Here is a 27700-nt window from a genome sequence, read left to right on the forward strand (position 1 = left end):
GTCAAACGGTCAAAGTTCCGAAATAAGTTTGAACATAGCGCCTGAAGGTATGCAATACACATGACAGGATCATTTGGAACTAGCTTTCCGTTCCTAGCATTGGGATTGTGAACCTAGTTCCGGAATCAGAAAGATCCGGTGGTCGAACCGGTATTTGAAACAATTATAGGACCGTTGAAACGGTAAAACTAGTACTTTAAAACTTCAAAAATATATTTATCCTACTCTAAAAAACAACTGTTTGCCTTTGAAATATCATAAACTTACAGCAATGATGTTATAATACCGTCAAGTTCTTAAAGGTGATGTTAAACAAATTGGTTATTTTTGGTGAAAATTCCAACCAAGGTTTCTTGACTTTTTCCCAATACAGTTTATTTCCAAATACTGATGAGTTATGGCAAAATCTTACAACTTTAAATAATTTATTAAAAAAAACCCGTTCATTTGTGGGGTTGATTGAACAAATCGGTTGTGAAACAAAAGAGTATTTAACAAATTGTTATTTTGGCCTTTACGTCAACTTTTGACAGCTTTGTGTGAAGCTTCGTTCAAGTAAGCTTGGTCAAAACGTAAACATTTTGTTTGTTGTCAACTTTCATCAGTTCCATTTCAACACTCGTGACGGTCGGACGGTTTTTCGCGGCAAGTGCAGTTCAAAATCGTGTTTCAAGTGCAACCCACGCCATGGGGGTGGCGGCTTCGATAAGAAATTGTAATTAAGTTATCAAATTATAATTCCACATCCACGGTTCAACACCGTCCGGACGCCGCGTACAACAAAACCGTCCCCTTTCCACCACCCCGCCGAACGACCGAGAACGTTCCAAACCGCGTGAATGTTTGTTTTCCTCTCCACGCATGAGTCGGCTTTCACGAAGTACTTTCATCCAATTGTTTCGTCGGCAATTCTATGCAATAGTGGTACGGGATAAACATCGAGTTCCGTGTGGTTCCGTTGTTTGTTGTTTTGCTGCAGAGAAGCGGAAAAAAGCCTACTGAGTTCGAAAATACCAATCCGCATCTAACGGTGCCAATTGATGCGAAACGACTGCGCCTTTCGAAAAGGCGAGCGGAAGTGCAAAAGAAACGAAAAAAAAAACAGTGTGTTAGGGAAACGCATGTTTCCTTTGTCCGGGCATTGCAGCACATAACACATCGATCATGTCGCCTGCATTCCTGGCGGTCATCGCCGTCATCCTGTGCATCCTGTTCCGGATACTGAACGTCAGCAGCACGCCTCAGATTCCCAGCATCGTCTGCAAAGATGGCCAATTTATGGAGTGTTTCAACAAAATCGCACCAATGCTGCGGGAACCGTAAGTGTTGTATTTTCAGAGAAGCTGATTTTTGTTTTGATTTTGCATTTCCACCAGCCGCCGGTCACCGTCGCTTTCGCCCGAGCACGAGCGGCACCTTTTTTTCCAACCTCATCAATGGAAGCGTCTGGATGGAAAACTGTTCCATGGAAACAGTTACCATAGGAATGAAATGAAGGAAAGGAATGGAAGAGTGCGCTGCTAAGAAAGTGCGCCGTAATCTCTTCGCCAGCACCGGGGTGGGTGTGTGTGTGTTGGGTTTCTCTCCAAACCCATTCATTTTTCCTGCTTTGCGGCGTAGAAGGAAGGCATCGTTTGCGGACGGAAACGATTCCTCCCACCGTCGCGATCGGGGTATCGGTGGAAGAATTGGCTCCGGCAACGGAAAATGATATTTTTTGGATACCAACATTTCTCTCCGTGCCGGTCCCGAACGGGTGGAGAAAGTTATGGAAAGAGAGAGAAAAAAAAACAAACCTGACAAAATTATTGGTCTGAAGGTAAAGGCATTCCTGTGCGGCGGCAGATGGAATGGCTCGGAATATTTATCATGCATCCAGAAAAGGAAGGCTTCCCATATGCGAGGAACGCGATTATTATGCCATCCACGAGCAACATAAGGTTTCGGTGGAAAATTATGCACAACTTAGCAAATGATTGACTGGAACAATATCGAGTCAATTATGTTAAGAAACATACATTCATGTTGATATAACAATATCATTTTTCTTAGTGTTGGTAGAATATATTTGTCAATGAGAAAAATGGATTTGTTAAGGAACTTAAAAGTAGAAAGAAGTAAAGAAGTATCTTAATATGTTATTAAAAAATTACAGGAAACTATTGAATTAATAATTCATGCATTTTGTTGTGGAGACAAATCTAAAACATCCTCATCCTGGGGTAATATGTATTCATAACTTACGTATGAATCACATAAGCTAAATTTTCTTAATTAGTCGAACGAAAGCGATTCACTTGCACGTGGCAAAAAGGTTTAAAAAAAGCAGAGTTTTTATGTTAGAGAATCGATCTGTGAAAATTGGAGATACGTCCTGGGAGAAATTATTAATTTTCACATCAGAGGTGTATAGTGCCTCACCCTAACTCGTAACAAACCATCACCAGCAGGTCATAGAACAAACACTATCGCTTTAGACATTCGTAATAAGACCTTCGTCTTATCAATAGTTGAGTCTTGTTTAACCCTCATGCGCCGCATGACATCATTCCCAAATCCCTTCATAGCTTAGAACATTCTAGTTTGTCGTTGCCACCCTTTTCCCCACCCCCAGAAGGCGCCCGTGTTTTAAACTGTCGACTAATCCACCTTGGAAGTCATAAGCGGCGAAGGTCTAGACGACCAAAAGCAAAATGTATGAAAGAACCGGTCGAACGATTGGTTGTTGGCGCTTTTTCGCATTTCTAGGTCACCGGCGGCATTGCCGGATGGATGGTCTCGAGCATGCACATGCAACTGTTTCCAGCTGTACCGTATACAGCAGGGGCCAACCCGGTGGATTATTTTAGTACAAAAAAATTTTGAAAAGAAGAAAACGATATGCTACTATTACTATCCCTAGGATGATTTGGAAGAGGTCTTTTCAGTCTCTTTGTACCATCAGTAACAGTTGGGTTTGTTCAAAACACAAGTTGCAGTTAACAATTTTCTAGAAAAGAAGTACATCAATATTAAATCATTTGAAAGTGGATTTATTTCAATGTATGGAGAACATAATGTTCCACCATAAAATATGTGGATTGAAAGTATCATGTAAAGTCTGTTTTATTCATTGAATGTAATCAAAAACAAAACAAAGAATGATAAAATTCTAAAAGGAAATAATGACGAGTTTAGACTAATATTAGTTATATCAGAATTATGTTTAAAATTCTTAAGAAATAATTTAAATCAAGTATAAGCTAACAGAGAAAATTAAAAACAAACACTCTATCTTTTATCGTGTTTGTATCCTACTTTTCGAAGTAGAAAATTAATAAACTTCAGCATCAATAAAATTTAAACGTTGCCGTCGATCGATCGAATTTTTTACGGTCTGTCCCGTTCGGTCTGGAACCTATAATTTATTTCAAAGCAGCTGCTGAAAACCACCAGCTGACGCCATGAACTGCCGGAACGACTCACGCCACTGATAAGGGCCGTTTCTGGAACATACGTTTATGCGTGAAATTATCGTACATGACAACATGCGACGAAAGTGACGGCTTCGCTTATTCGCGTAATTTGGCGCGAACTCTGTCCAAAGTCCGGTGCCATCTCCAGTCATGTTTCCACCGCATAAGCCGTGATGATATCATCCGCTCGCCACAATCTCTCCCTGACGGTCACGTCCGTAAATGGATACGGCATCGGTAAACCGGCCGGCTAGTCTGTAGGTTAGTAACCAATCGTTTTCGGGGCGAGATACTGAACGCCTGAGTGTGGCAGAAAGGAAAAAAAGGTAAACCGGTCCCGGTAGCAACGAGTGCCGTAAATCAGCTGCTTCAATATCTTCAATTCGATTCGTGGTGTGGTTTGGTTTTATTTATTCTAGAAACAACTTTTAATCTTTTTTTGAGGCGTTTTATGGCACATACCGTAACAGAAAACACAAAACACAAAACAGAAAAATTTACTTTGACTCGGTGGAGCACATAAATGTTGTTCCTTTGGTCATTTCGCTGTACGATCCGTCTTTACTTGCGAAACTGCAGAGTGTGCAGTTTCAAATATTTAACTCGGAATTTTAAGTTTCGGTCTAAGTTCCGGCGGTCGCTAAATATCACTTCATATTTTTACCTTTTGTTGCGTAAACATGTTACAAAAATTGTAGATTGTTCCCAAGAAGTAAAGATCCAAAATGGGAGCGATATCTTACTATTTCTGTGGAGTGATACTTTATGGTCATACAATTTTAATTAAATTTTATTGCTTCGGAAGACACCCACCATTACGCTTGCAAGCGGGTCTCTTTGTTTAAAGGGTTTACTTACTTGCTGCGAGTTTTAATTAATAGCTACTCTCCCATTTAATTTCAACCCATAGTCACCGGACGCGAACCACTGGAAAAGTGCCTCGAATGGGGCCCTACTATTATGCCCGTAAAACGGAACGACCGAGTGCAAATTTTCCCCCTCCCGTACTTAATAAACACTAACAAAAACTCCTCGAGTTCTCAACTAATGGAAAACTTCCGCCTCTTACCGGGTCAGCCTTTTTGCTCGATTTTTTTCCCCGTTCGCTGCCTACATTCTCACACTTCTCACAACAACCCGCCAATGCGATGCACTTCACGCTGCATTCCGGGGTCCAGGGGTCGTATGCAAAGCGGATCTGTCTAGGGGAAAATAAGTTTTTCCCTTCGCCCTGCTCCACTTGTGAGTGACCGGAGGAAATGAATCTCGAACGAGGAATAAATAAGTCACCACTACCGCCGACCCGGTCAGCTGTAAATATAATCAAATGCTACCATTAGAAACTCGAAAAGTGGAGCACACAGGGGAGGGTGGAGAGTGAGTTTAAACTTTTCGGTCAACCAATCGAGTACAGTCTAGCCGCCGTGCCGTGGAATAATGTTGTTATAAATGTTGTTTTGGGCAAAGTGTGAAGCGGAACGATGGAAACCACGTTTTTCACCGTTTGGGAAAAAGTTTGTCTTGCAAATCCGAACACCGTCGACACTTCCCGGACCGGGTTCGGATGTAACGAAATTACGGAGGGATTTAAAATTTATAGTTTTTGTACTTCATTTCTCCGAACCCCTCCGGGAATCATCTGTTTTTCACCTGGCTAGAAAATGTTCCCGCCCGTAAAAGGGAAGGCTGTTATTGTTTTTATTAGCGAACCGGCGAGCGTTTCCGCGGCGTTGATTGTTTATCTCTGAGGCCGGCCGGACAGGGAAAGTGAAAAACACCTTGCCAGGGGTTTCCATTCACCGTGTGCTGGCCATTTGGTTTTCACCGATGTTGTGGACTGACGGTGAACATTTACACGTCTGTCCCGTTGGTCGATCGGGTGAAAAATAGAACGTTCAATTTGCGTTTGTCTTCCAAGGACTATTTATTTTAACAGTCTAACATGAAACAAGAGAAATGACAAAAAACAAAAATCAGATTCAGTGCAAGGACAGTGTGTTGAAGGTGATGAAAAGTGGAAAGTGTATATGTTTATAAACTCTTGTAATTCTAATACATTTAATGCCTTCTTGGGAAATACTAGAATGCTTACCTTAAATCGCCACCAAACTGAACTTAAAGCTTCACTTCTTCCAGTTACCAATAGGCTCCCACACCGTCATTTCCTTCTTTGCTCACCTGTCACCTATTGACATCGTCTCATCAGGTTGACATCTCATCAAGCGCAGGGTCGTGGGTTTCCGATTGGGCACTCCGTTATTTCCCGGCGTGTTTATTTTCCCATCTATTTGTTTACCGTCGCCCCGTATCGGACCGGAATCTGTTCGGCTTGGGGCGGCTTGGAGCCGTGTGTGTGTATGTGTGTTTTGTGTAGGAGTTTAGGATCGATATTGTGACGCCCTTTTAGGTTTAGGGAAAGGGAGGAAAAGAGTGGTTTTCCGGAGAGCGTTTCATGTTTATTAACCACACGGTTTGGTTTTGACAAAAACATCTCGATCCGATGCGATGGATATACGACTGATGAAAAACATACTGACGCTGCGGTTGAGGTAGATCTGTTTTTGAGTGCTGTTTATAGCTAGTGTTATATTTCAGTGTAAGATAAAGGCGGACAAGGGTGTGTCATTTCAAGAGAATTAAACTTTACAAAGTTATTGTAAAAATAAATAAATTTCTCATATCACAATACTTTTTTTCCTCTCGACAAACATTGTTTGAACAACGATGATTCATCCACCGGAACCATCCGGAACGGCTTGTTATCTTTCCAACCCACGAACGTGCATCCGATAAGAATGTATGGATGGCTTCCCTAACAAGCACACCAAGAATTCATACGTAACCCATAGGCACCTCGCAGAATGTGCTAAATTTGTACTTTCGCTGAAAATGCTCCCAATGGGCAACGGAGCATTTTCTACCCCACTTCCCCCAACCCCACCGTCGGTCCTTCACATTCCTTCCTGCAAGAGTAAGCAAAGAATCGTTCTGTATCTCGAGTTATTTTTGCTCTTTGCTAGTTCCGTTTCTCGAAGGGCGCCACGTCTTCGGTTTCCAGTACGTTCTCTGATGTGTTTTCCACGTTTTTCCTCCCTCCTCTGCACGGTGGGGGTGTACTTCTCCAATGTGGCCTTTGTAGCTCGCGAGAACGACACACGCTAGAGTCGGACAGACGGGTAAACACGTAAACGAAACGATTGATCCAGCATGTCCGCTGGAAGGTGAAATCCAAGACATCGTGGTTGTGTTGGTCCGGGAGCGAGCGGTACGGAAGGGAAAAGAAATATCGTACCGATCAAGGGTGGATTAGCAGTACAGCATAATAGTCATTATTTACGAGCACTCGCCGTAATGATAATTAATGTCCACTTACCGTTCAACCGACGGCAGTACATTCGTATCGAATGTACAGACAGGTATTGTAGGGAGCAGAGTGTTGTAGGAGTTTCATTAGAAGTTTACAGCGCTACATGTTTATACCTCCCACTTTTTTAGATGAAAAGAAACCTACATTTTCTTTTCTATGCTGACTTGCGGTTTTGGGTTTGTAACATATTTCAAAAGACTAAGTCGCTCGTACTTAACTGCTCGCCCAACAATTGTTTATTGACGCTCTCGCCATTCGACGAGATAATCCATATCCCTCGTTTGTTCCACCATACATAGGATAATCCTTGGTTGGCAAGAATATTTGCACGACCGATTAACCTTCCATAATGGATATGATGGCAAGGGAAACCAGAGAAAAAAGCGGACAAGCCACTTGTTGCCATTGACGCATTTAATTAAGTCGATGCGGTAATGCAAAGGTACTGCTATCCGATGAGAGAGTTGTTACTTTCCTTTAATTTTCCGCACGATTCGACGGTGAAGTTGGCGGAAGGTCACGGGTGACTTTTTCAGCATTAGAAAAAGATTATCTGCGTAACTGCGTCCCGTTTCGTAGCAAAGTTCTAATGACGACAGTGCGATTACGAGGAGTCCCTTCTGGCGAGCGAACTGGCCACAGCCGGAAAGGTCGCTGGCGAACCTTTCGGGTACCCTCGTCTTCGCAAATGGACGCAAAATCTATTCAATTTATCTTTATGACCTAGAACAATTATGAAATGGGGCAGAAAAGGAGGAGTAGGAGGAGGGAGAGAGAGACAAGGAAATCTATTAGAAAATTGCGTTGTAATCGAGCCATGGCGCTGTTGGGGTTGTACACCATTGGGGAGTGTAAGTGAAACTCGATTGCTTCCGTTTTTGATTTTTCCTTTCCCTTCCCATCGATCCAGTTTTATTGGTGTTTGGTTTCCATTTTGTTAGACAAACATTTGATCTCGGAAGTCTGCCGGAATGGAAAATAAAAATGGCTGAAAATGGTTCCCAAACGCGCTGTGTTCGATCCAATTTTTATCCATTTGATTTTGTCGGTGCCATGGATATCTTTACCGCTTCTCGTAGACGTTTTAGTATGAGCTTAAATTTTATTAAATTTTCCACTGAACGGAAGCGGCTAATGCTTCCCTGGAAAACCTTGCAATGATAACTTTGATGGTGTAGTGTTTCTAAAGAACCCTTTTTATGAATATATTTTCCTCGCATTCATAACACACTTTGGCGCTGGAATCGATTTCCGAGGAAAACTCATTACAAAAATCCCGTCCCCGATGTCTGTGCACCGTGTCCCGGGACTGTCGGGATCCCGCTCGTCAATGCTATTAGGTTTCCCAAAGCTTACATCAATCTAATTAAACGTCGCACAGGGTATCATCACAGCGGGGAGTTTGTTTAAAATTTACCCTCCCAAAAGACAGCGACATGGACGTTGTGTCACACCTGTCAACAGCACAGAGTTTCTCGTTTCTGGGGATCGTTTCGGAAGCTTTCCGGTTTTCCAAAGGTGGGTGTAACTAGCTAGCAAAAACACACACCCACTCTGTCTAGGAGGATTCGAGAGCAGCGCACTTCGGGTATCGGGCCACGAATATCCGAGACCGGCGTCGTCTGCCAAACGATGTAAATCCTTGCCATTGAGGCGTTTGCCAACCTGGAAAGCCGGTAAAAGGGGCTTTGTATTTCAATTAAGTAATGAACTCTTGCCCTCCGTAGAAGGTGAGGCGATATTTTAGCCGGAAAAACCATAACTTGGGTGCAAATTGAACGACACAACCGAAGCGTTTCGAGGCGTAATGCTATCCTATAGATTTCTGCAAACTCAAATCACTTGAAAGAAGTATTCAATCCAAGCGTTTTTATTAATTTTTATTTCTTTTGCGAATCTGATTATTCTGGATAGATGCTGAAGGTCAAACTTATAGCCCTTCAATGAAATGTGACACATTTATGGAGGGTAATATTTCACATTTCCTCCGCCTCACAGAACGTTCGTCATCGTTTTATTACAACCGAGTTACGGGTTTTCTCATCCATGGTGATCCATCAATTTAATGCCAACCGCTACCAAGAAAAGAGGTGAAAGTTCATGCCATTTGGCCAATGATGAAACGGAGGAAAACGGTAGAAGAGTACGAGAAACGAAGAAAAAGAGGCAAACCGGGTAAATTAATCTTTCTTTTCGCCACTTTGTTCGCTGGAAATTCAATTTCTTTCAGCTCATTTAACAACCCCCAAAGCGTGATAGGCGTCGACGGCACGGTTGGCAAGCGATTGGCAACCTAAGGAGGTCCTTTTCGATCCCCATCCGGCTTTCACTCTCCAGTAGGGGTTGTGCTGGGGGTGCTGGGGTCTACCGGAACGGAAGGACACGTTTAAGGGGGCTTTGGATGTGAGATGGAAAACCCTCCAAATGGTGGGGAAATCGCTGCAAAAAAAGTATCAACGTGGGGACATATTATTACGAAAAAAAAATGAAAAGATATGAACCTCGCTGGGACGAGGGTAGGGTCGCCCAACGTTGGGGACAGTTGATGGCGCACGGCTTTGGCAAAAACCACGGACCGGACGTCACGCCCCCCCCCCATTCGGTGAGTGGGTAGAAAGCGAAACGAAATTCGCTGATGCAGTAACAAATGTGCACCGCGCGAGAAGACGATTGAAGTGTTCAATAAATTTAGAAGCATCGAGCATTGATGCGGGAGCAAAAACACATCCTGCAAAACGGGGTGGAAAAGCAAACCCAGAAATTGTGCGGTGTACAGCAAAAGATGCAAGAAAGGTACAAAATAACGTTAAAAAAAAAATGTTCGATGTGCTTGAACAAATGGCCACTTTATGGTGCGGACACGACCGGTGACGTTGGATACGCGATTAATCGACCGTGGCCGTGACGTCTGCTTATCGACCGAAAGGAGGGGCACTCGGTCACATTGGCTCCGACTGTGTCCGGAGAAAAGCTGGGTAAATACTACGCTAATGAATACGGGATGAATTGAACGACCGAGCGCTGCGGACGTTGACAGTTTAATAAATTTCATCAGTTCAGTGCTAATTAATATTTCATTTTGTGCAAGATTGAGCTTCAATATGAGTGATGCTTTTCTCTCGTGAAGCAATAATTAAACCCTATAGTTGCATGATGAAAAGATTTTCCAGCAATGCAAAAAAAAAGAAGAATTTGTTCCCAACTGGGTTGAACTGACATCATGAGTTTATGAAACAAGAATAACTCCTTTCGGGGGTTAACTTTCACCTTCTGTAACGTTCAAAGCAAAGAAATAATCTGTATTTATCCATCCATTTATCCTGTTTCCTTGATTTGCATTTTTTTGCCTGTCATCCATCCCACTCCGTTTAGGTTATTATCCTTTAAATGAACCATATTATCTTCGTCCCTTGTTAGAGTTGACTCTGCTTTGTTTTTTGCAAACTTCGCGGTTAAGATTTCCATCTTCTTCTGCGCAAAAACCGTTGACAGAACCATTTTCCGCCGGTGCAACTTTTTTCTCTCACTATACCGCCCCAATCCTCGATTGACACTTCGGAAAATTGTTTTAAAGACAATTACCTCCCACCATCGTTTTGTCTCTCGTTGCTCTCTGTTTCCCACGAGTGAGAAGTTCATCTTCCGACCGTCATTTAAGTGCTTAATTACTTCGACACCGTTAACCCACATTGAGACATTAACAAAGGCCAGTGTTATTTTCCTTTTTTTTCTTTCAGTGTGTAATCACCTTTTTATCGCACGGATAAAGTTTACCATTTTATTACGTAACTTTTATCCCGCTTGCGACGAGAGTGCAGTTGACAGTTTCAGCTTTTTAGTAAAATTCGCCAAAGAAATGTTGTTTAAGTTGTAAAAGTAAAAGCTACGAAGTGGGATGAGCGCCATTACCCAACGAACCTTTGACAGCTTATTTGGCTAGGTTCGACTAAGTGTTTACGGATCGCTTACCATCCGTGTACTGGTGTGTCTGTTGTTTTACTTTTTTAAAGAAGTTTGGAAGTTGAAATTTTCGATTCTCCTCGACAGTTCTCGTGCTTAGGAAGTGGAGTATGGTGATCAGGAGCAGCACCGACAGTATTCTTGATGCTCGAAGTATTGCAACCCGTGTCAATCTTTAAACTCAATGCTGGCTCTTCCAAGGTATATGCAACCCCCAGAAAATTTTGAAAATATATATTAATGGGTCTACTTTATGCTTCTAATGAGGTCATCCAAATTAAATTTTAAACTGAAACTTCTACTTTTTACTTTTTTTATTTGAAAATTTATGAATACAAAATTTTTATGATATTCATCTAATCCTGAAAGAAAAACCTATCAGAAATTATAAATTCTGATCATACATTCCCAACCATTTGTAAGATACACGATCATCAACATAAGAGTTCTTCTCTATAATTTTTTTTGCATCAACCATTTCACTTTCAGATAGTCGCGCACTGGCCCGTTTAAATGAAATCCCCCCGTTTTGCCATTGTCAAAGCATGAGGCCGATTCGATTAGCGAACACGTGAAAAGCCTCGGGAGCTGAATCATTTTCAATTTACTCTAATTGAGTCGAGCCGCATCGTAGGAAGTGCAATGTCATGTGAAACACGGCGGAAACGGGGTGGGATGAAGGTGAACGTGCCGCCCGAGGCCACGGGTTTTAGGTGCGCTACCCATTCGATATTGCTTAGTGCTCTCCGTTAACAGTAGGTCCAGCACAAAGAGCGCTTCCCTTACTTGTGAAAATGGGTTTTAGCCGATTTTAAATTGCTCCGGGAAACCATTTTCCGTACTCTCGGTAATTGCAGCAAAATTTGACACAATGCACCGCCCTATAGTGTGTATTCCTAAAGGAAAATGGTTAGCTTTTGAAACTTGTGTCACGGTTAGAGACAGGTCAGAATAGGGCTTCTTGTATTTTTGTGCTCAAGACTGCATTCAACTAAAGACAAAACCATGTCCTCAACAAAGAAGGACCTTTCTTCGACCGAGAAAGAAACACAGGAAACTACAAATGAAGCTCGCATCGGTGGCAGTGTCCGTTTCACTTTCCCATTTCGATGCATCGCGTCTCGGGAAGTTTAAAAAAAAAAACGATCAGCGAATGAAGCAAACAAGTTAGTGCGGCGGACAAGTTTTCCTCCGGCGGGAAAAATGTATCATTCCATCCCGGTGGTGCTGGGAAATATGGTCGCTTTGCCGCCTCGGACAGATGCTCCTAAAGGGCGGCGCCTGCAACGCTCATCCAAGCAAGGTAACTAGAGGATCCTTGTGGCAAACGATGGAATGTAGAAGTACAAGTGCGCTGGTGCTATCATAATTTTCCTCACAGTTTTCTGTGTGCCACCAGACACTGGCCAGAGAGACGGCAAGCCGGGGTTCTAGCAGCGACATGGGGAGAAGGAAGTGGTTTGGCTTCCTTTACCTCGTGTCTTAGGAAAGATTTTCCTTCTGGATGCTGTCCACCGGTGTATACGATGTCCAAGGGGGGGGGAAAACTTTTTCCAAGGAAAGAAAACAAATGGACGCTCTACAGCAGCAGTGGCCCTGCGAAGAGAGCATCCTTGTCGAAGATGAAAATAATCATCTCGAGAAATCTTGCTTGCTTCTTGGGTGTTTGATTTATGTTAGACTTCGGGCGGACGGTGGACAGCACTGAATTAAATTAACATCCATTCTTATGCCTCGGTATCTTATCTGTTTCAACGGAAAACTTTTGTGACCACGTGCATATGTGGTCAATTAAATGGATAAAAGCACGTCGGTAGTGCCGGATGTCCGGATTCCGTTTTTTTTGGAAGTGGAAACTGCAATCAATCACTCAGTTTTTTCAACTTTTGCCATCTTTGCGGGTTATTTTTGAATGCAACAACGACCCCAATTAGCCACCAGGAACAACAACTGCAGCACTACATGCCCGGCCGAGGTGCAGTTGTGCAACATTAGCGAAAAATGGCAGCCCGCGTTAGCGCAATGAAAAATCCATTTCGCTGGCCATTCGCACGCTGTACCAACACTTGTGTGTTGGTATGTTCATACGGGAGAAAGGCTGGAAAAAATGGGGTGTAATTTCGAAACTCGTCAAAATACACCATACACCGGGAATGTCGCCAACGGATGCACCGGTTTTATGGTGGTTTTACGCGCACTCGGTGTTGTTTTTTCTGAGCGCGATAATTTTCTCCACACTCTCGGTAGACACAGACAGTTTTGTGTTGTGCTAAATGAAATGTGAAAAAAGGAAAATGAATCTCTGTTTTCTTTCCAATGTTTTCTGCCGGGCCAACATGAACACGCGGGCGATGTCAAACAAATACAACATATCACAGCTGGATAGCTTGTCGTTGTTAGTTTATGTCTCTTTTTGGTATTGTAGGTTAAATGAGAGCAAAGAAAACATCAGTGTTTCAATGAACTTTAAAAATCAGACATCGGATGAAAATATCTTTTAAGATAATTTAACTTATTCTCCTAAATTATTTAACATTATAAAAGTATTACGATACCTGGTTTAATTCGAAATAGAACATTTGGGAAGATTGTTTACTATTTTTTGTTTTATAATAGTTTTAGTACAACACAGCACATTATTCTGTATTCCGCTTGGCCCAAGAACGACTTTGCATCGGAAGGTTTTACTTTGTGGCGCATTTGGCAATGTTCTTATGCAGCGATGCGTATCGGAAAATAAAGGTCGTTTGATGTGTGTTTTCCGTTTTAGAACCTGGCTTGGCACGCGAACTTTACAACAACACATCGTTGATGGTAATGTCCAATGGACGGCACACTGGCGCGCTTTTTCGCATACCTCGTTTTAGTAATGTCGTTTTGTTGTCACTGCGACGTATAAGCGAAACCTCTACAACATTATGGATGAAATGCTGATCGATCAAGAAAAGGACCATTAAATGTTTGTGCTAAAACGTCGACCAAACTTTCCACCATGGCATTGTGGCTTTATTGATCTTAAATCGACCATTTTCTCTTCATGCGCCCCTTTTCTTCCCCAATGGCCACGGTCATGGTCATTAGCCTCCGTCGGAGCGATTCACATCCTTTTGCGTATCATTATCATTAACTGCTCGCTAATCGGCGCACGAATGTCTTAATGTGCCGGTCGGTTTCGGGATAATGTGTTTATTCTGGAAATACGAGTCACGCAGTTTTCCATTTGTGTAGTATTTCCCACTGGAAAGAAAAAAAAATCCATACGAATATAATTTTTATTTCAGCTTAGTTTTTTTAGTTTTGCCAAAATTAGTTCTAAATCCGGGTTTGACGTGCCTCACCCTATCTGGCGTGATTTTTGGAGCCTCGAAACTTCCGAAGCTTCTTTGCTTTCTTTTAGCAAAGAAAAAACAAAAAACTTCCCCATCCCGCAAATCAAGCGATAACGGTTTCGTGCCAAAATTAAATTTGGAAATAACCGGTTCAGTTTCAATTTTTTTTTTTTGCGATTGCTGCTGTTCTCTCACGATTCTTTCTTCTTCTGCCGTGGCTGTGACCTGCGACGCCATCCCGTGGCACAAATCTCTCGCCACGCGAAACTGACGAAAAAGCGAAACCCGCTGCGCCATCCATCGTTCGCCCCGGGAGCCGTTATCACGTAGACAGTTTGAAATTCATACCCGCACGAGTTGGCCGCATGTCAGGTTGATGAAAAAGTTACACGGAATTTGCTATGGTTTTGATTTTTTAAACTTAGTTCTGTGGTACGTTACAAGAAAATTGGTCGTTTTGTTATATTTTGTTTAAATATTTCTAAACTCTTTGCAAAATGTAGATTTAAATATTTTTATGAATCAACTTGTCAGCGACTCTTCTTAGAACGAAGAGTAATTTGAACCGCGAATTCCCGTATCCACGTTTTGCCACGGTGACATCATTCTTCAAAATTCATACAACCGCAGCAATCTTATCGCCGTCAATTTTATCTCTCCGTCTCGTTGCCACGCGAGTTTCGCTGTCTTATCAGCGGGCTCAGACCACAAAACCGGCTAGATTCCGGAAAGCAGGTGTACCGACAGACCGTGTCTGTCTGGGCACTTTGCCGTCATCCCGGTTCCCACGGTGCGAACTTTGAACCCCTCCGTTCATGTCAGATTTTCCTTTTGCTCCTATCTTCAGCAAATCACCGGCAAAAACCCTTATCGCCTTTTTCGCAAGACTCACTGCGCGAGGCGTGTGGCTTTGGAGCGGATATTGATGATTGGGCTTATTTAATCGAGCCCCACAATGAAGATAATGATTTGCCGGTTTTCGAACCCTTGCGCCGTCAGATGCGGTTGAGAGTGGATTTTTTCTTCCGGAACTTCCGGATACTTTGCCACCAAAGAACGGAAAGCGAAAGATGGACGAAAGCCAAGATAAACTATTTTCTTTTGGGATTCTTTTTGGATACTCGATAATGTGATAATTATGATTTAAGCCTGCAGGATATCATTCGTGTGCATGTTCTATTTTTTTGTTAGCTTGTTCGATTTGATATTGTGGTTAATCATATTGCTTATAATATTTTTTATAGTTACTTCCACATTCTTGTTTTTTAAAAGTTCTTATTGAACTATAACCATTTTTAGTTGGCTAACAGTAACCATCCAAAATTTTGTCATCCTGCAGATTGCGTTACTTTTACATGACAATATTTAGTATTTCCTCCTGCTACCTCCTGCTTTTCTAAACTTGTCCCATTAAAAGGTAACACTTTTCTTCTCTTCACAATTCATTCATCATGCATTACCGAATGCATTTGCACGGTGATGCAAGACGGGCAGCGTCGGGCTGTACAAACGTGCACGCGCCTCCGTCCACCTCAATCAACTGTTGCAGCTGAAGTGCATCATACTTTGATGCAACCAGCCATTGTTGTGTGTTGGCGGAAAAATGACAGCAAAAAACAAAAAAAGGGGTAGAGAAAGTGGTCGTCGGTGGAGTGTACGTGTGCATTTGCACAATTGATATTTTCTTTCTATTATTTCACCGTCATCGTCGTCGTCCGTTTCCCTCCGGCTTGTCTCATAAGAAATTCTCCTTTCACCCACTTTTGTCACCCTAGCCCCCCTCTTTCTTCCAGCAGCTTAGTTTTTAATTCGTTCGCGAAACTTCGCGATTCAACCAGAAAGGGGAAACCACGCTCGTGATCGTGTGTGTCGGTCCCTTTTCCGCGCTTCGTTTGGCTCCGTTACGTTTGTTGTGATTTCTCGGCCGTTTTTTTTTAACTTTCCTTCCCATCGCATTTTCATTCAGATTCGCCACGAACACCGCGTTTTGCAGTTGGGGCATCTTTTATGGTCCTACTTCCGCGATCTGCTGCTTCTGACAGTGGCGAATGTATTGTATAATCGGAATAGCGGCACAGGGATAGGCTTTTTTTTTACTGCCTCTCTTTCTTGGCCGGTCATTCAACCGAGTTGTATGCTGCTCTCTACGCCAAGAAAGCAAAAAAAGAATGAATAAACCATCAACGTTTGGATGCAATCGTTGATTTCCTTGTCGCTCTGTTATGACTAGCTCTAAGTCGTCTTTCTTTGGGCAATTTAGTACAGATTAGAGATACATGATGTTCATTTAGTGTATTTTTTACAACATAAACATAATTACGAAACCGTTTATGTTTTGCAAGTTGAAATAAATCGCCCGGAGAAGACTTTTTAGCAAGTGCTAGAGTCGACTTAAACCAAACTTTCACTTTTTTGATAGCATGAAAACATCTCGTTACTATATCCTAAGTCGGATGAACTAATTACGACGTAAATCATACACCAAGCGAAATCTATTACGTAGTTGCGTCGACAAATAAAGGACATTCCCTAACGAGAAGCATAAATCCTTTTATCGGCGGACTGTAAATTTAATTTAATTTTGTCCTTATGTGTATGATGAAAGGCATTTTCGTTACAGCACATCTTACGACCGGTCGGGCTGCAGGAATCTTAATTAAACATCCATCTTTCCACCGGTGTTGGATGAAATATTTTTTAAACTCCCCAACGCTACCTGGCGTTCAGGCAGAAATTCCTTCATTGAACCCGACGTAGCGATCATACCGTCTTCACTTTTCTCCAATAGCAATTGCCATTAGAGCCTTCGGGGATCTGGTATTACGGGCGGATGGACCGTAAGTCTTTAGGGATAGCAAACATCAGACGGGAAAAGCTCGCCCGGAAGCCGTTCGCCGAACTGATCCCGTCAACCTTCGGGGTACGAAATGACGCACACGTGCATGCCTCGTATGGACGTGAAGGTTCAGATAATCCAGCTCCGAAGGATCGGACCAGGAAGGGCCAAAGTGGCCGACGGTTCTCATAAACTATACACGAAATGTGTTCCTTCTAATGAAGAGGCTCCAATCTTGAAGACGCGCCGGGCTGCCAGGATCTTCTCGGGGCCGGCTCCGTGATGTGGCTTTGTGTGCGAGGTGACACTAAGCATGCCATAAATTCTACTCAACATGTGATGCTCCGCTTTACCTCCAGTGCAAGGATTCCCTTTCCTGGAGCTTTTCCGTTTTGGCTGGCCTTGACACAAAAACGGATATGTGCTTCCGTAGGGGAACCCGGACGATCGGTGGAAATATAATATACGTTTTATGTGTGGCTTGATAAAGAAAAGTTGTCACTTGACGGGGAAGAGAGAAAAATCTTTCTTTGCCATTTTGACAATCTGTTGCGGCACGTCGCAGCTCGGCGAAAACCCGTGGCATTTCCCGAGCGAGCGGAAACAAAATCGTGAGTTCATGATTTTGATTTCGATTGACGCCGTTCGATTTTCGTCCCATTCAGTCGGGCAGATTTAATCCAGTAATGGACCGACATATTGCACACGGGGCGTTCGTGGCGTTATGACACATTTCCCGAGCAGTTGAACCCGACCAATCGACACTAATGTGTATGGAAATGGGAGGCGTGTCGGTCAACATCGATTTCCTGTGTCGGTTTGGCGGATGGAAATGCTTTTGACGTCCTTCGACCGAACCGATCAATCCGTCCCGTCAAAATGGAACAAAGGTGACTTTGTCCCGTGCGTTTGTGTGTATGTGTGTGTTTGAATCCTCGTAAGCTGAGCGACTCTGTACGGTCACCGGGGTAACCCGTCGTGTGCGCTTTACCGGAAAAGCCCCGACTTCACCAAACCGCAGCGCAATTTTCCGGTAAAATATGTGGACTGTTTGTGATGGAAAACAGGACCGCCGGGAGTGTTTGGTGGAAGGTCCTATCGGAGGGGGTTTGGATTATGTGACGCTCAGCGAACGGGACAGCAAGGACATGTAATGGCGATAATGCCCGGGCCCGGCTTGATGGATGGATAAAAGATGGAAGATGTCCGTCCGATTGCCGGTGATGGTCTCGTGCATTCAGTGGAAATCCATTCACCGAGCGGTTTGTGGAAACTCTCGGTTCCCAGAAAGCTCTCGATCGCAACGCTCGTCTGCGTTGCGTAGATCTGTTTTCCTGTGTGTGTGTGTGTCCTTCACATCTTCCCAAAATCTTTTCACCGGCGGAATCCTTGCACCGTACCATGATTGGATGAATGTTAATCACCGCTTCGTTTGGATTGCAAATCCTTGGCTTACGGTAGGTCACCGGCGAAACCCCTTTTGCGGAGACTCCGCTACCGGTAATTGAATCTCGGCGAACTTTTCCAATTCCAATCTTCGGTAAGATTGACTGACGTTTCGTGCGGCTTACAATTTAAAGGAAGCAGGAAAGATATTGAAAGAAACAAGAAAAGTTGTTTTGAGGTTGCTTTTATTCATCGTGATAAAAGGATTCTACAAAAAGAAATTTCCCCATCGCAAGTACAAAGGATCTGTTGGGAAAACAGCTATAAACAAAATTCGTATTAATTTTACCAAACATTGGCAACTTTAAAGGTGCATTAAGGATTCAATTACTGTTTACGATTGAAAGGTGCCAACCGGGTGTAATTCCATTAAAAGCGTGTGGGCAACAAAAAAAAAAGGATTGGTCATAAACCAGTGGAAAAAAACTGCCCCCCAAGGAAAATGTATAATGCGGTGCTGATGGTGCCGATAATGATGCACATGTCATATTCACGTAATCGACGCCAGAGAGTGGAAAGCCAGGGAGTGTTGTTGTGTGCAAACAAATAAAAATAATGGAGTTAATCCTCCCGGCCAGTTGGCTGCCGTTTTTTCAGTGCTCACTTTCTGTTCGCTTTTTTCGGCACTAAAAAAAATAGGAAAGGATAAGAATGATGAATCGGAACAATGGAACTGCACATTTTGAAATAATCTAATTTATTCTTCATCATCCCTTGGAGGGACAACCCTGGCTCCGTCGCTTGCGGGAGGAAAGTGATTCAATTAAATTACCAATCCTGTTCTGGCAACTTTAGTGGCTCCCGGGATGTAGGGATTTAAACCGCAGACACTTTAATGGGGGCATTTGCCAAGGCGTAAGGCTTCTTTTAATTACCCAAATCGTCAAGGAGACCCGGGTTCGCTGTCCTGGTCCATCGGGGCAAAGGTCAGCGTTGCTTTTTAGCATAAAATTCACTTTTCCCACTCGCCTTTTTCCGCTCGCGCTCAAGTCAAACTAATGACAGATATTAAGATACATTAATTGCAACTTTGTCCGGAGGCTGAGGAAGGTGCAACACAGAACGGTGGCGGTTTGGCTTCTGGTGCTGACTGACCATCTGTGCTGTGAGACAGACGTTCGTCAATGAGGGCAGTGTAAAATCACGCCGAAAATGTCTTCACCACCCTGTTTGGCGATCCCTGGATTCGGCGATGATTTAATGCTCCGTTGACCTTTTGCACGGTGGCATCAAGTGGATGGGGAAGGAAAGGGAAGCAAGCATCATTTAAGTTGCGTTCCGTTTCTTATCGCGCTCGGGAAACTTTTCCTTTCCCGAGCGTTGGTGGAAATTTAAATGAGCTCATAAATTAACAAGCCGTAACGGTGAAGCGGCCTTTTTGCTTTATACCTTGTCGCCGGCTTTGGTCAGCTACAATGCTTTTTGCTCGTGCACCCAGCACGGAAACAACCGGCAGAAAGGAAGGAAAACGCCACCGGTACAAAGTGGGAAATCCTTCACGATTTAGCGAAAGCTCGAACCCCGAACGGACCAAGCGCGGACGTCCTGTGAAGCTTTCCGCACGCTGACTTACTAATGCCGACCGACCAGTCTGCTCCTGCTTCCTTCCTTCCGGCAAAAGAGCCAGATCCCCGTAGGAAAAATCAAAAACATAAAAATAGATACCAAACATTCCGTCCGCGGGGGGGGGAGTGGAACATCCTTCCCGGGGTCCGGAAGGATGGCAAAAGGGCTCTCGGTTGGATGTCGTCCGCGGTCCATCCGGTTGGTTCGTTGTGCCGGGGTGGACTTGGGGTGGCGGCAAATCAAGATAAACGTCGGCCCGGGACCAGCCTCCCTTTGACTTTTTCCGAGAGGGTGGGCAAAAGCAGCATTCTGTCTCGCCGCAGGACATTGAATAATGACGCTCCGGTTCGGCAGTGATTTTCCAGACGTGTTTTCGTCGGGTCGGTTGGGGTGGAGTTTTGGGGGGGAGGAAATAAAATGAAAAGCCTCCCCGAAAGTAACGGCGGCGTACGGGGGGAGAGTACGCGCGAGTCTGTGGAAAGCAACATGATCTTCTTCTAGTCAATTAAATTTTTCGGCTCGGTTCGTCCTTTTCGCTTACATTTCAGGCCTCATCGTTCAAAAACTCCACCACTTTTGCTTTCTCAACTCGCACGACTTTCCGTTCCCCTGAACGTGGATAGAAAATTGAATCTTTACTTGTTCACTTATTTTTCGTGCCTAAAGTGCCGGAGGAGGGAAGGATACACACGGCCGATCGGTGGATTTCGGAAGCTTCTCCATGGTGCTCAGCTTACCGGCGCCCAGCTAAGGACTTCGACTTGGCCGAGGCACGTAAATCTGAGACGCCCGGTAGCGTGTAATTAATATTGGCCCATGCCGAGCGTACGCGCGCACGCCGGTGACAACCTTTGGTCCTAAATTATCGGTAATTGGAGTGTTATTAATGGGGGGGGTTTCGGGTTTTCCAATGTACCATATTATTATCGGGCGCGCGATTGCGCGCTGGGAATGCTGGCAAATTATGCTGTTGTTAGCGCCTCGTTTTACGGCCACCCGGGTTTGGACTAATTTTATTCTCCCTCGTTTGATGTTTGATTAATGTGCTTTGGCAGTGAATCTAAGCGACCGATCTCTCACGATAAACCTCCGATCGAACGGAAACGGGGATTTATTTTCAAATGTAAAATGTAACAAATGCCACGAACCATCCATCCACCACATACACACACACACACTCTCATTTTGGGGCGGTGGAAAGATAAATCGTTTCGGCACACATTAAAGGAACTCAATTTATTTCCCGTCCGCGCCGGTGCCCCGAAGGGATTGCCAAAACATATTCCCTGCTCCATTTATTATGGCTCCGAAGGCGTAAAGGCCTTCGCATGAAATCACCAAAATCAACAGCTTTCGAAAGGGGGACCGTTGCTCCGTGTGTCATTCCTGCTAATGCATTCAAGCCATGTCCACATGACGGTCCATTCTCGGTCCTTTCGCTTCCGTTTCGTACAAAAGGAAGAACTGAACGATGCATTGCAATCAAATCGAACTGGACGACCCGGTTCGATTTCGGAATATGTAACGTGCCGTCCCGTGCACGTCCATTTTATTTAACACTTTTACGTGACGCGCTACATCGGTGCTTCCCTTTCAATAACCTTTTTTGGTCGTTAATCTCTGGCAATAGTGAAATTTATTTTCCAAACCAAACTGCTTTCCACCACTCGAACCTCGTCACTGGAAAATACGCGCGCACACACACACGCGTGTGTGGACATTTCGTGTGTGAAATAATCCGCTCGGAGCGTAATCGGTTTTTCCAGCCAGGATCATATTTCATGCTGATACCCGACTCGAACACTTCACACTGGGGGAGGAATGTATGTGTGTTCGTGTGCCACTGGAAGCTGTACTACATGTGCTTGCTAGCGTTCCCCGGATGATAGCTGGTAAAACTGTGCTAGTAATAAATTATTAGCTCATCCCCTCTTTTGCCTGGTAGTGGGAAAGTAAGGAGCCCATCTGCGAACAACCCTGACCTACATCGTCCCTGGAGATGGGATGTGTACGAGTTTTTGCAAAAAAAAAAGGAACGATGGAACAGTTTTATTTGCACCGATTGGGGGTTTTGTGGGGAAAACTTATGCTGGCAAACTGGTGGCGCAGTATTTTAGTCCTCACAGGGAAGGAAGATTCTCACATCGTCTTGGGCACCGTTTTTCTCACAAGCGGAAAATGGTGTAATTGGGCCACTATTTTCTCATAGTGGTACTCAAACTTTAATCTCCAGACAACACCTTTAAGGGAGGGGGGACAGTGTGCAAACACTTGCATGACCCTCTAATACGCTGGTGGTTGCCAACATGTGCCCGACAATTACAGGAACCCATGTATTTTTCCCGTGTCCCGTGCAACCTTCCCCGACCGAGAGCCGGCTCCCACGAGCGCGCCTGGCGCCAACGAAACGGAATGATAAAGGACCTGCCCCGACCTGCATTCCTTCCGCCGGTCTGTGGTGGTGCTGTGGCAGCGAAGATGGAACGCCCAGGGTTCACGCGATCTGGCAAATTGCTACCCTCGGCCGCTGTTAGTCGGCCGTTCGGTGTTAGGGCGTGGAAAATTATTACATTGGGTCGAATCGATGGCGAACGGCGCTGGCAACTGGTGCTACCTTCGCTTGCGCTTGTGGAAAAGTTTCAACCGGTAGTCTACTTTTTTCACCCCCCCCCTTCAGTTTTCCACCACCTGCTGGGGTGCGTGTTTTTTGTTTGTTGTTTGCTCCTTTTCTCTTCCCGTGGGTCGACTTTTCACCTGACGGTGTTTTGGATTTTACTTTCCAGATTACAAGTTAGCCGGAAGAGGGGGGGGAGTTCACGTAAAGTTTGCGCTCCCAATGGCCTTAACCCCGAGAGAAATGGACTTTTTACCTCTTAAAAGGGGAAGGAGGCCCGGGAAAGTTTTCATTTCAGTGAGTTTCAAACTAACGAGAACGAGAATAAATAATGTAAAAGTGTTGAAGTGGGGCTTGGAATCACTTCACAAAATCTTTAGAACCTTTCCCGGAAGTATAACACAATCTTGCATGTTTCGCCTGATAAGGTGTTCAAGCTGGAAAACAAAGGCTTATGTTGCCCTCAATGATTAATTTCGTTAAAAGGGTTAGTTTATTTTTATCAAATTATTACCGTTGTTGATTGTAATGGAGATTTGTTATGAACACTTATTTTTAAGGGGTTAAACAAGAGAAACAAGTCTGCAGGGCGAAAAAAGGGAATTAGATTAATACAGAAATATGTTTATGGCTTGTTTTATGTTTAGTAATAAAAGTTGTTAGAGGTAAGACTCATAAAGTGAGTAAAACTTTTAAAATTATGTGACAAATGTAAGCCGTAATAAAATACAAAGTACTCTTTTAGAGTTGAGTCGGTAGAAACTTTCGACAAGATACATTCATTTGAGCTTTTTATCAGACATTCCCTCGAATTGGTTCTTGAATCCTTCTTGGATTCATTCATCTTTTTATCAGAAATTCCCTTTTATCGTTTATTGAATTCTTCTTGGATTCATGCATCGTTAAACATTTTTAAATTTTTATGATTCGAATAAATTGCTTTGTGATTGATCTTTTCATTATTTTTGAGATATTTATGAATTCAAATCGTCACGCATGTTCAAAGATCCATGAAACCCTAATTTAAAACATCAAATTCATTTAATCAGTGTTTAATCTGGATTACCCAGCTCAGGCAGTTATGTATGATAAAAATATTATTCTTTAAAATATTCATCATTAAATCATATGATGTTTTTTGTAATACGAATAGCTACGAATGTTGGTTTCATTTTTACGAAAGTCGATTACACAAAACATGAAACATTTGAAAAATGTGTTAAACTATTTGTTTCCCAAAAAAACGCTTTCTTTGACTCCCAACCTAACTCCAAACAAAGGTGTAACGGATCGAAAATGGATCGAAGAAAAATGAAAATATTTCTCGTATGCACTTGCATCAACTTCCACGAGTGTGGTACAACTTTTCCATCATCCAGCTGGTCGCAATCGGAACCGACACGTGGACACGTGTTTGATCCGTTAATCCAATCCAAACCGTGCATGCATTCTTCACCTCATCCATCTTTACCGCTCGTTCCGTTACAATTTACGTGCATCGGAATCAAACAGCCAAGGATACTCACAATCGGATGAGGAAAGTTCGTCCCCGCTTCGTGATCCGCAACTCCCTGGCGTGTGCGGAGCGTGCAAATAGATTTCTAACTACTTCCTTGGGTGTTTTCCACCGCTTTCCACTTGTGAAGTCGATTTTCTTACGGAACGCTCGGTCTGCAATCTGCCACCGGGATCTTCCACCGTTTCCCGTTCGCATACATCACAAAGTTTAACGGGGACAGTTACGACGGCGTAGCGAAACCCCTTCCGATAGGGGGAGGTAAAACCTTTGACCTTCCGGAGTGCGAAGGAGGAGGATGAAATGTTCCTTCCGTCAGGACCCGTCGCCCTTTTGCCATATACGACGTTGTGGACGGTGTGGGCCAAACCGTGAGCTTGAAGGGTTCGCCTCCCTCCTTTATCTGGATGCCCTTGACTGGGCGCTCTTCCGCGAGCGAGAGATGGATCGAAGGCGCGTGTTTCACAAAACGCGATGGAAATGGAATATATAACAACAAACCGAATAGTGGTGCGCGCGCGTGTGACAGCTTTTTATCGTTTCCCACCGATCGTAAAGTGTGGCGCTCGGAAAGCTTACGAGGCGAAAGATTGCATGATGGAAAGATTCTAACCCCTTTTCGTTTATTTTCTCCATCTCCACAGGTACATTCCGACCCGGCTGTGGGGCTTCAGTGGACACATTCAGACAATAATTCACAGTATCGTGGGACGCGTGAAATGTCCGTGGCCGCTGGGCGAACGCGTCTACCTGTCGCTCACGGACGGTTCCACGCTGACGTACGATCTGTACCAGCCGCTAATTACGACCGTCGAAGGTAAGCCTCTTTCCCGGGAGTAACCCCGCCGAATGCCGCCCGGTTGATTAATTGCACACCGATGTCACCGCCTCCCGGAAGGCATCGCCCCGTGGTCGCTCATCATCATCGGTGATGTGTGACAACCCCGACAACCCCGACTTCCCCGTCAAAACGCTGTGAAGTAATTTAATTTCAATTCGTTTGTTCCCGTGTTTGGGTTTGGCCGTTTCTTCCGTGGACGCCGAACAGACGACATCACGGTGGCCATCTGTCCGGGCATTGGCAACTCGTCCGAGTCGGTGTACATCCGCACGTTCGTGCACTACGCCCAGTGCCACGGGTACCGGTGTGCGGTACTGAACCACATCGGAGTCCTCGACAGCGTGCAGGTCACATCGAGCCGGATATTCACATACGGTAAGGGTTTTTTATTACGAAGACAACTTTTAAGGATGCACAGCCCATTTTACACGATAGCAACTTTCATTCAACTGTCAAAAGCTTTTTGAACCTCAAATTAGCACTTGAAGATGTAGTTTACTATGGCAACGTAAACATTTTCTTTAGTTTTCATGTTTATTTAATTTGCAAAAGCTGTTTAAGAGCTTCGGAAGCTGCTTGAAAGTAGCATTTAGTGAAAGTTATCATTTTAAAGAAGCCTAATCAAGAAAACATACATGCTATATTTTAATTTTTTTGACATAGTTTCGACACATTTTGCTTAACATAATACTTCTGTTGAATTTGAATATTCTCTTTATACTATAAAGAATTCGTTATACATTTTTCATACTATTCAATGTGATGATAAAAAAATGATATTAATGAAAAAAACACTCTGCATGAAACAATATGTTTCAAATGAATGGAATACAAATGTTCGTTTGGTAAAATAATAGTAAAACTAATTCTCTTGTCTAACAGCAATTATTTAAATCAATATAGTACACTCTATCAGCACTAGTAATTTTGCAGTATTTTTTTATAGTGAATTTCCTTATTTAAAATAAAATCATTTTTAAATCCGCCTGTTATAATGAAACGTTAAGTTTGGCTTGCTGTTCCATTCTTTAAGAGTATGTTACAAATTTTGATCCTTTATGAATACTGCGTGCATTTAAAGGATGTCCTAAGTACTAAGCTTCCATTTTGTTTGTTCCTCTCCCACTCGTTTTCGTACCCGCAGGCCACACGGACGACTACTCGGCTATGATAAATAGCCTGCTGAAGAAGTATCCGACGACAAACATCGTCTCGGTTGGATTTTCGCTCGGTGGCAACCTCATCTCGAAGTACCTCGGCGAGGCGAAGCGACCGGCCAACATCATCGGTGGTGTCTCGATCTGCCAGGGCTACAATGCGGTGATGTAAGTGGTTCCCCCTCCCCCCGCCTAACTCACCTTTTGCGTGTGTGGCAAGGTATTCACTGTTCCACCATCCATTTCCCCCAGTGCAACCCAGTGGCTGCTGAAGTGGCAGAACTTCCACCGGTTCTACCTGTACGTGCTGACGGAGAACGTAAAGAGCATCATCATGAAGCACCGGCACGTCCTGCTGTCGGACGACATTAAGCAGCGCTATCAGCTGAACGAGCGTGACATTGCAGCGGCGGCGACGCTGCCCGAGCTGGACGAGGCGTACACCCGGCGGGTGCATCAGTTCGCGACCGTCAAGGACATGTACAGCTGGAGCTCGTCGTTCAACTATCTCGCCAACATCCGGCGCCCGATGGTGTTCGTTAACGCACGGGACGACCCGTTGGTGCCGGAGAATCTGCTCGAGCCGGTGAAGCAGTTTGCCGGTAAGGTTGGCCGTTGCGAAATTCGTACCCTCATGTTTTAACGTGTGTCCTGTTTTTTTTGCTTCTCTCCCTCCGCGCAGGAACCCACAACCAATCGCTTTACATCGAACTCGCGAACGGTGGCCATCTTGGGTTCTACGAGGGTGGTTTAATCTACCCCAATCCAGTCACCTGGCTCGACCGAGCCGTGGTGTCACTGATCGGTGGTATCGTGATGTCGCACAACGATCTGCTGGTGGCTAAGCGGACCGCCGAAACGTCCGACTCGATGGCCATTTAAGATTCGCTACCACCATTCCCTTCGATTGGTGTCGGTATGCTACCGCTGCCGGAACTGGACCAGCTGTTGCTGGTGCGGCCCCGCCGGTGGCGGCTGATCTTTGCCGCGCTCCCATCGACACCGTCCATCGGTGGGGTGTTCATAGCCGTGCTGAAGCTGTTCCTGTCGCTGCTGGTCGCGAAACCGAAGGTGGAATTCCCAACCACTCCCTCGACGTAGACGCCGTCGACGACACACGCAAAGAACAAAGGAAACAATCCCTGCCCGAAGGTAAACAAAGCGAGTGTGTGCATGAGGCAGCAGGAGAGTTTTCATCGCCATCATCGTCGTCGTTGGCGTTGTCACTCCTGGGGGTGGAGGTCAAGTGGTCTGACCTGAAGTACAAGAAAGATGATTATCATAATCATCATCCAGCGCCAGTGCCGGGGCTACAGGACGCTAAAGCACGGGATCCTTCGTGTTGCCACCGAATGAAGACGCTCACTAGGGAACACGTACGGTGCACGCAAACCGACATTATATCGAAGGGATTGGTTGCTCGTGCATAGGTATCTAACGAAGCGAAGAAGCGAAAACTCGAATGAAGTATAAGCAAGGAGCACAAATTACAAATCACCCATCGCTTGGTGTGACGCATCCTAAAACGAATAACAATCGAGACCGTCACGATGAGGTGTGTGCTAGAAACAAACAGGACAAAAGGAAACAAAACTGAACATTAGTTTTATATA

The 27700-nt window shown here is 44.3% G+C and overlaps 1 protein-coding gene across 1 annotated transcript; it reads left to right on the plus strand.

The window, feature by feature from the left end:
• The first annotated feature begins 920 nt into the window (after positions 1-920).
• LOC131290719 (abhydrolase domain-containing protein 2) lies at positions 921-27455 on the plus strand. Its single transcript, XM_058319890.1, has 6 exons — positions 921-1319; positions 24734-24906; positions 25138-25305; positions 26075-26255; positions 26340-26689; positions 26770-27455. Exons 1-6 carry the CDS (start codon positions 1165-1167, stop codon positions 26967-26969), a joined length of 1227 nt encoding a protein of 408 aa, XP_058175873.1. The 5' UTR covers positions 921-1164; the 3' UTR covers positions 26970-27455.
• Positions 27456-27700: the final 245 nt, after the last annotated feature.

Source organism: Anopheles ziemanni, chromosome 2 (assembly GCF_943734765.1).
Source record: "Anopheles ziemanni chromosome 2, idAnoZiCoDA_A2_x.2, whole genome shotgun sequence".
In the NCBI taxonomy this organism is placed as follows: Eukaryota; Metazoa; Arthropoda; class Insecta; order Diptera; family Culicidae; genus Anopheles; species Anopheles ziemanni.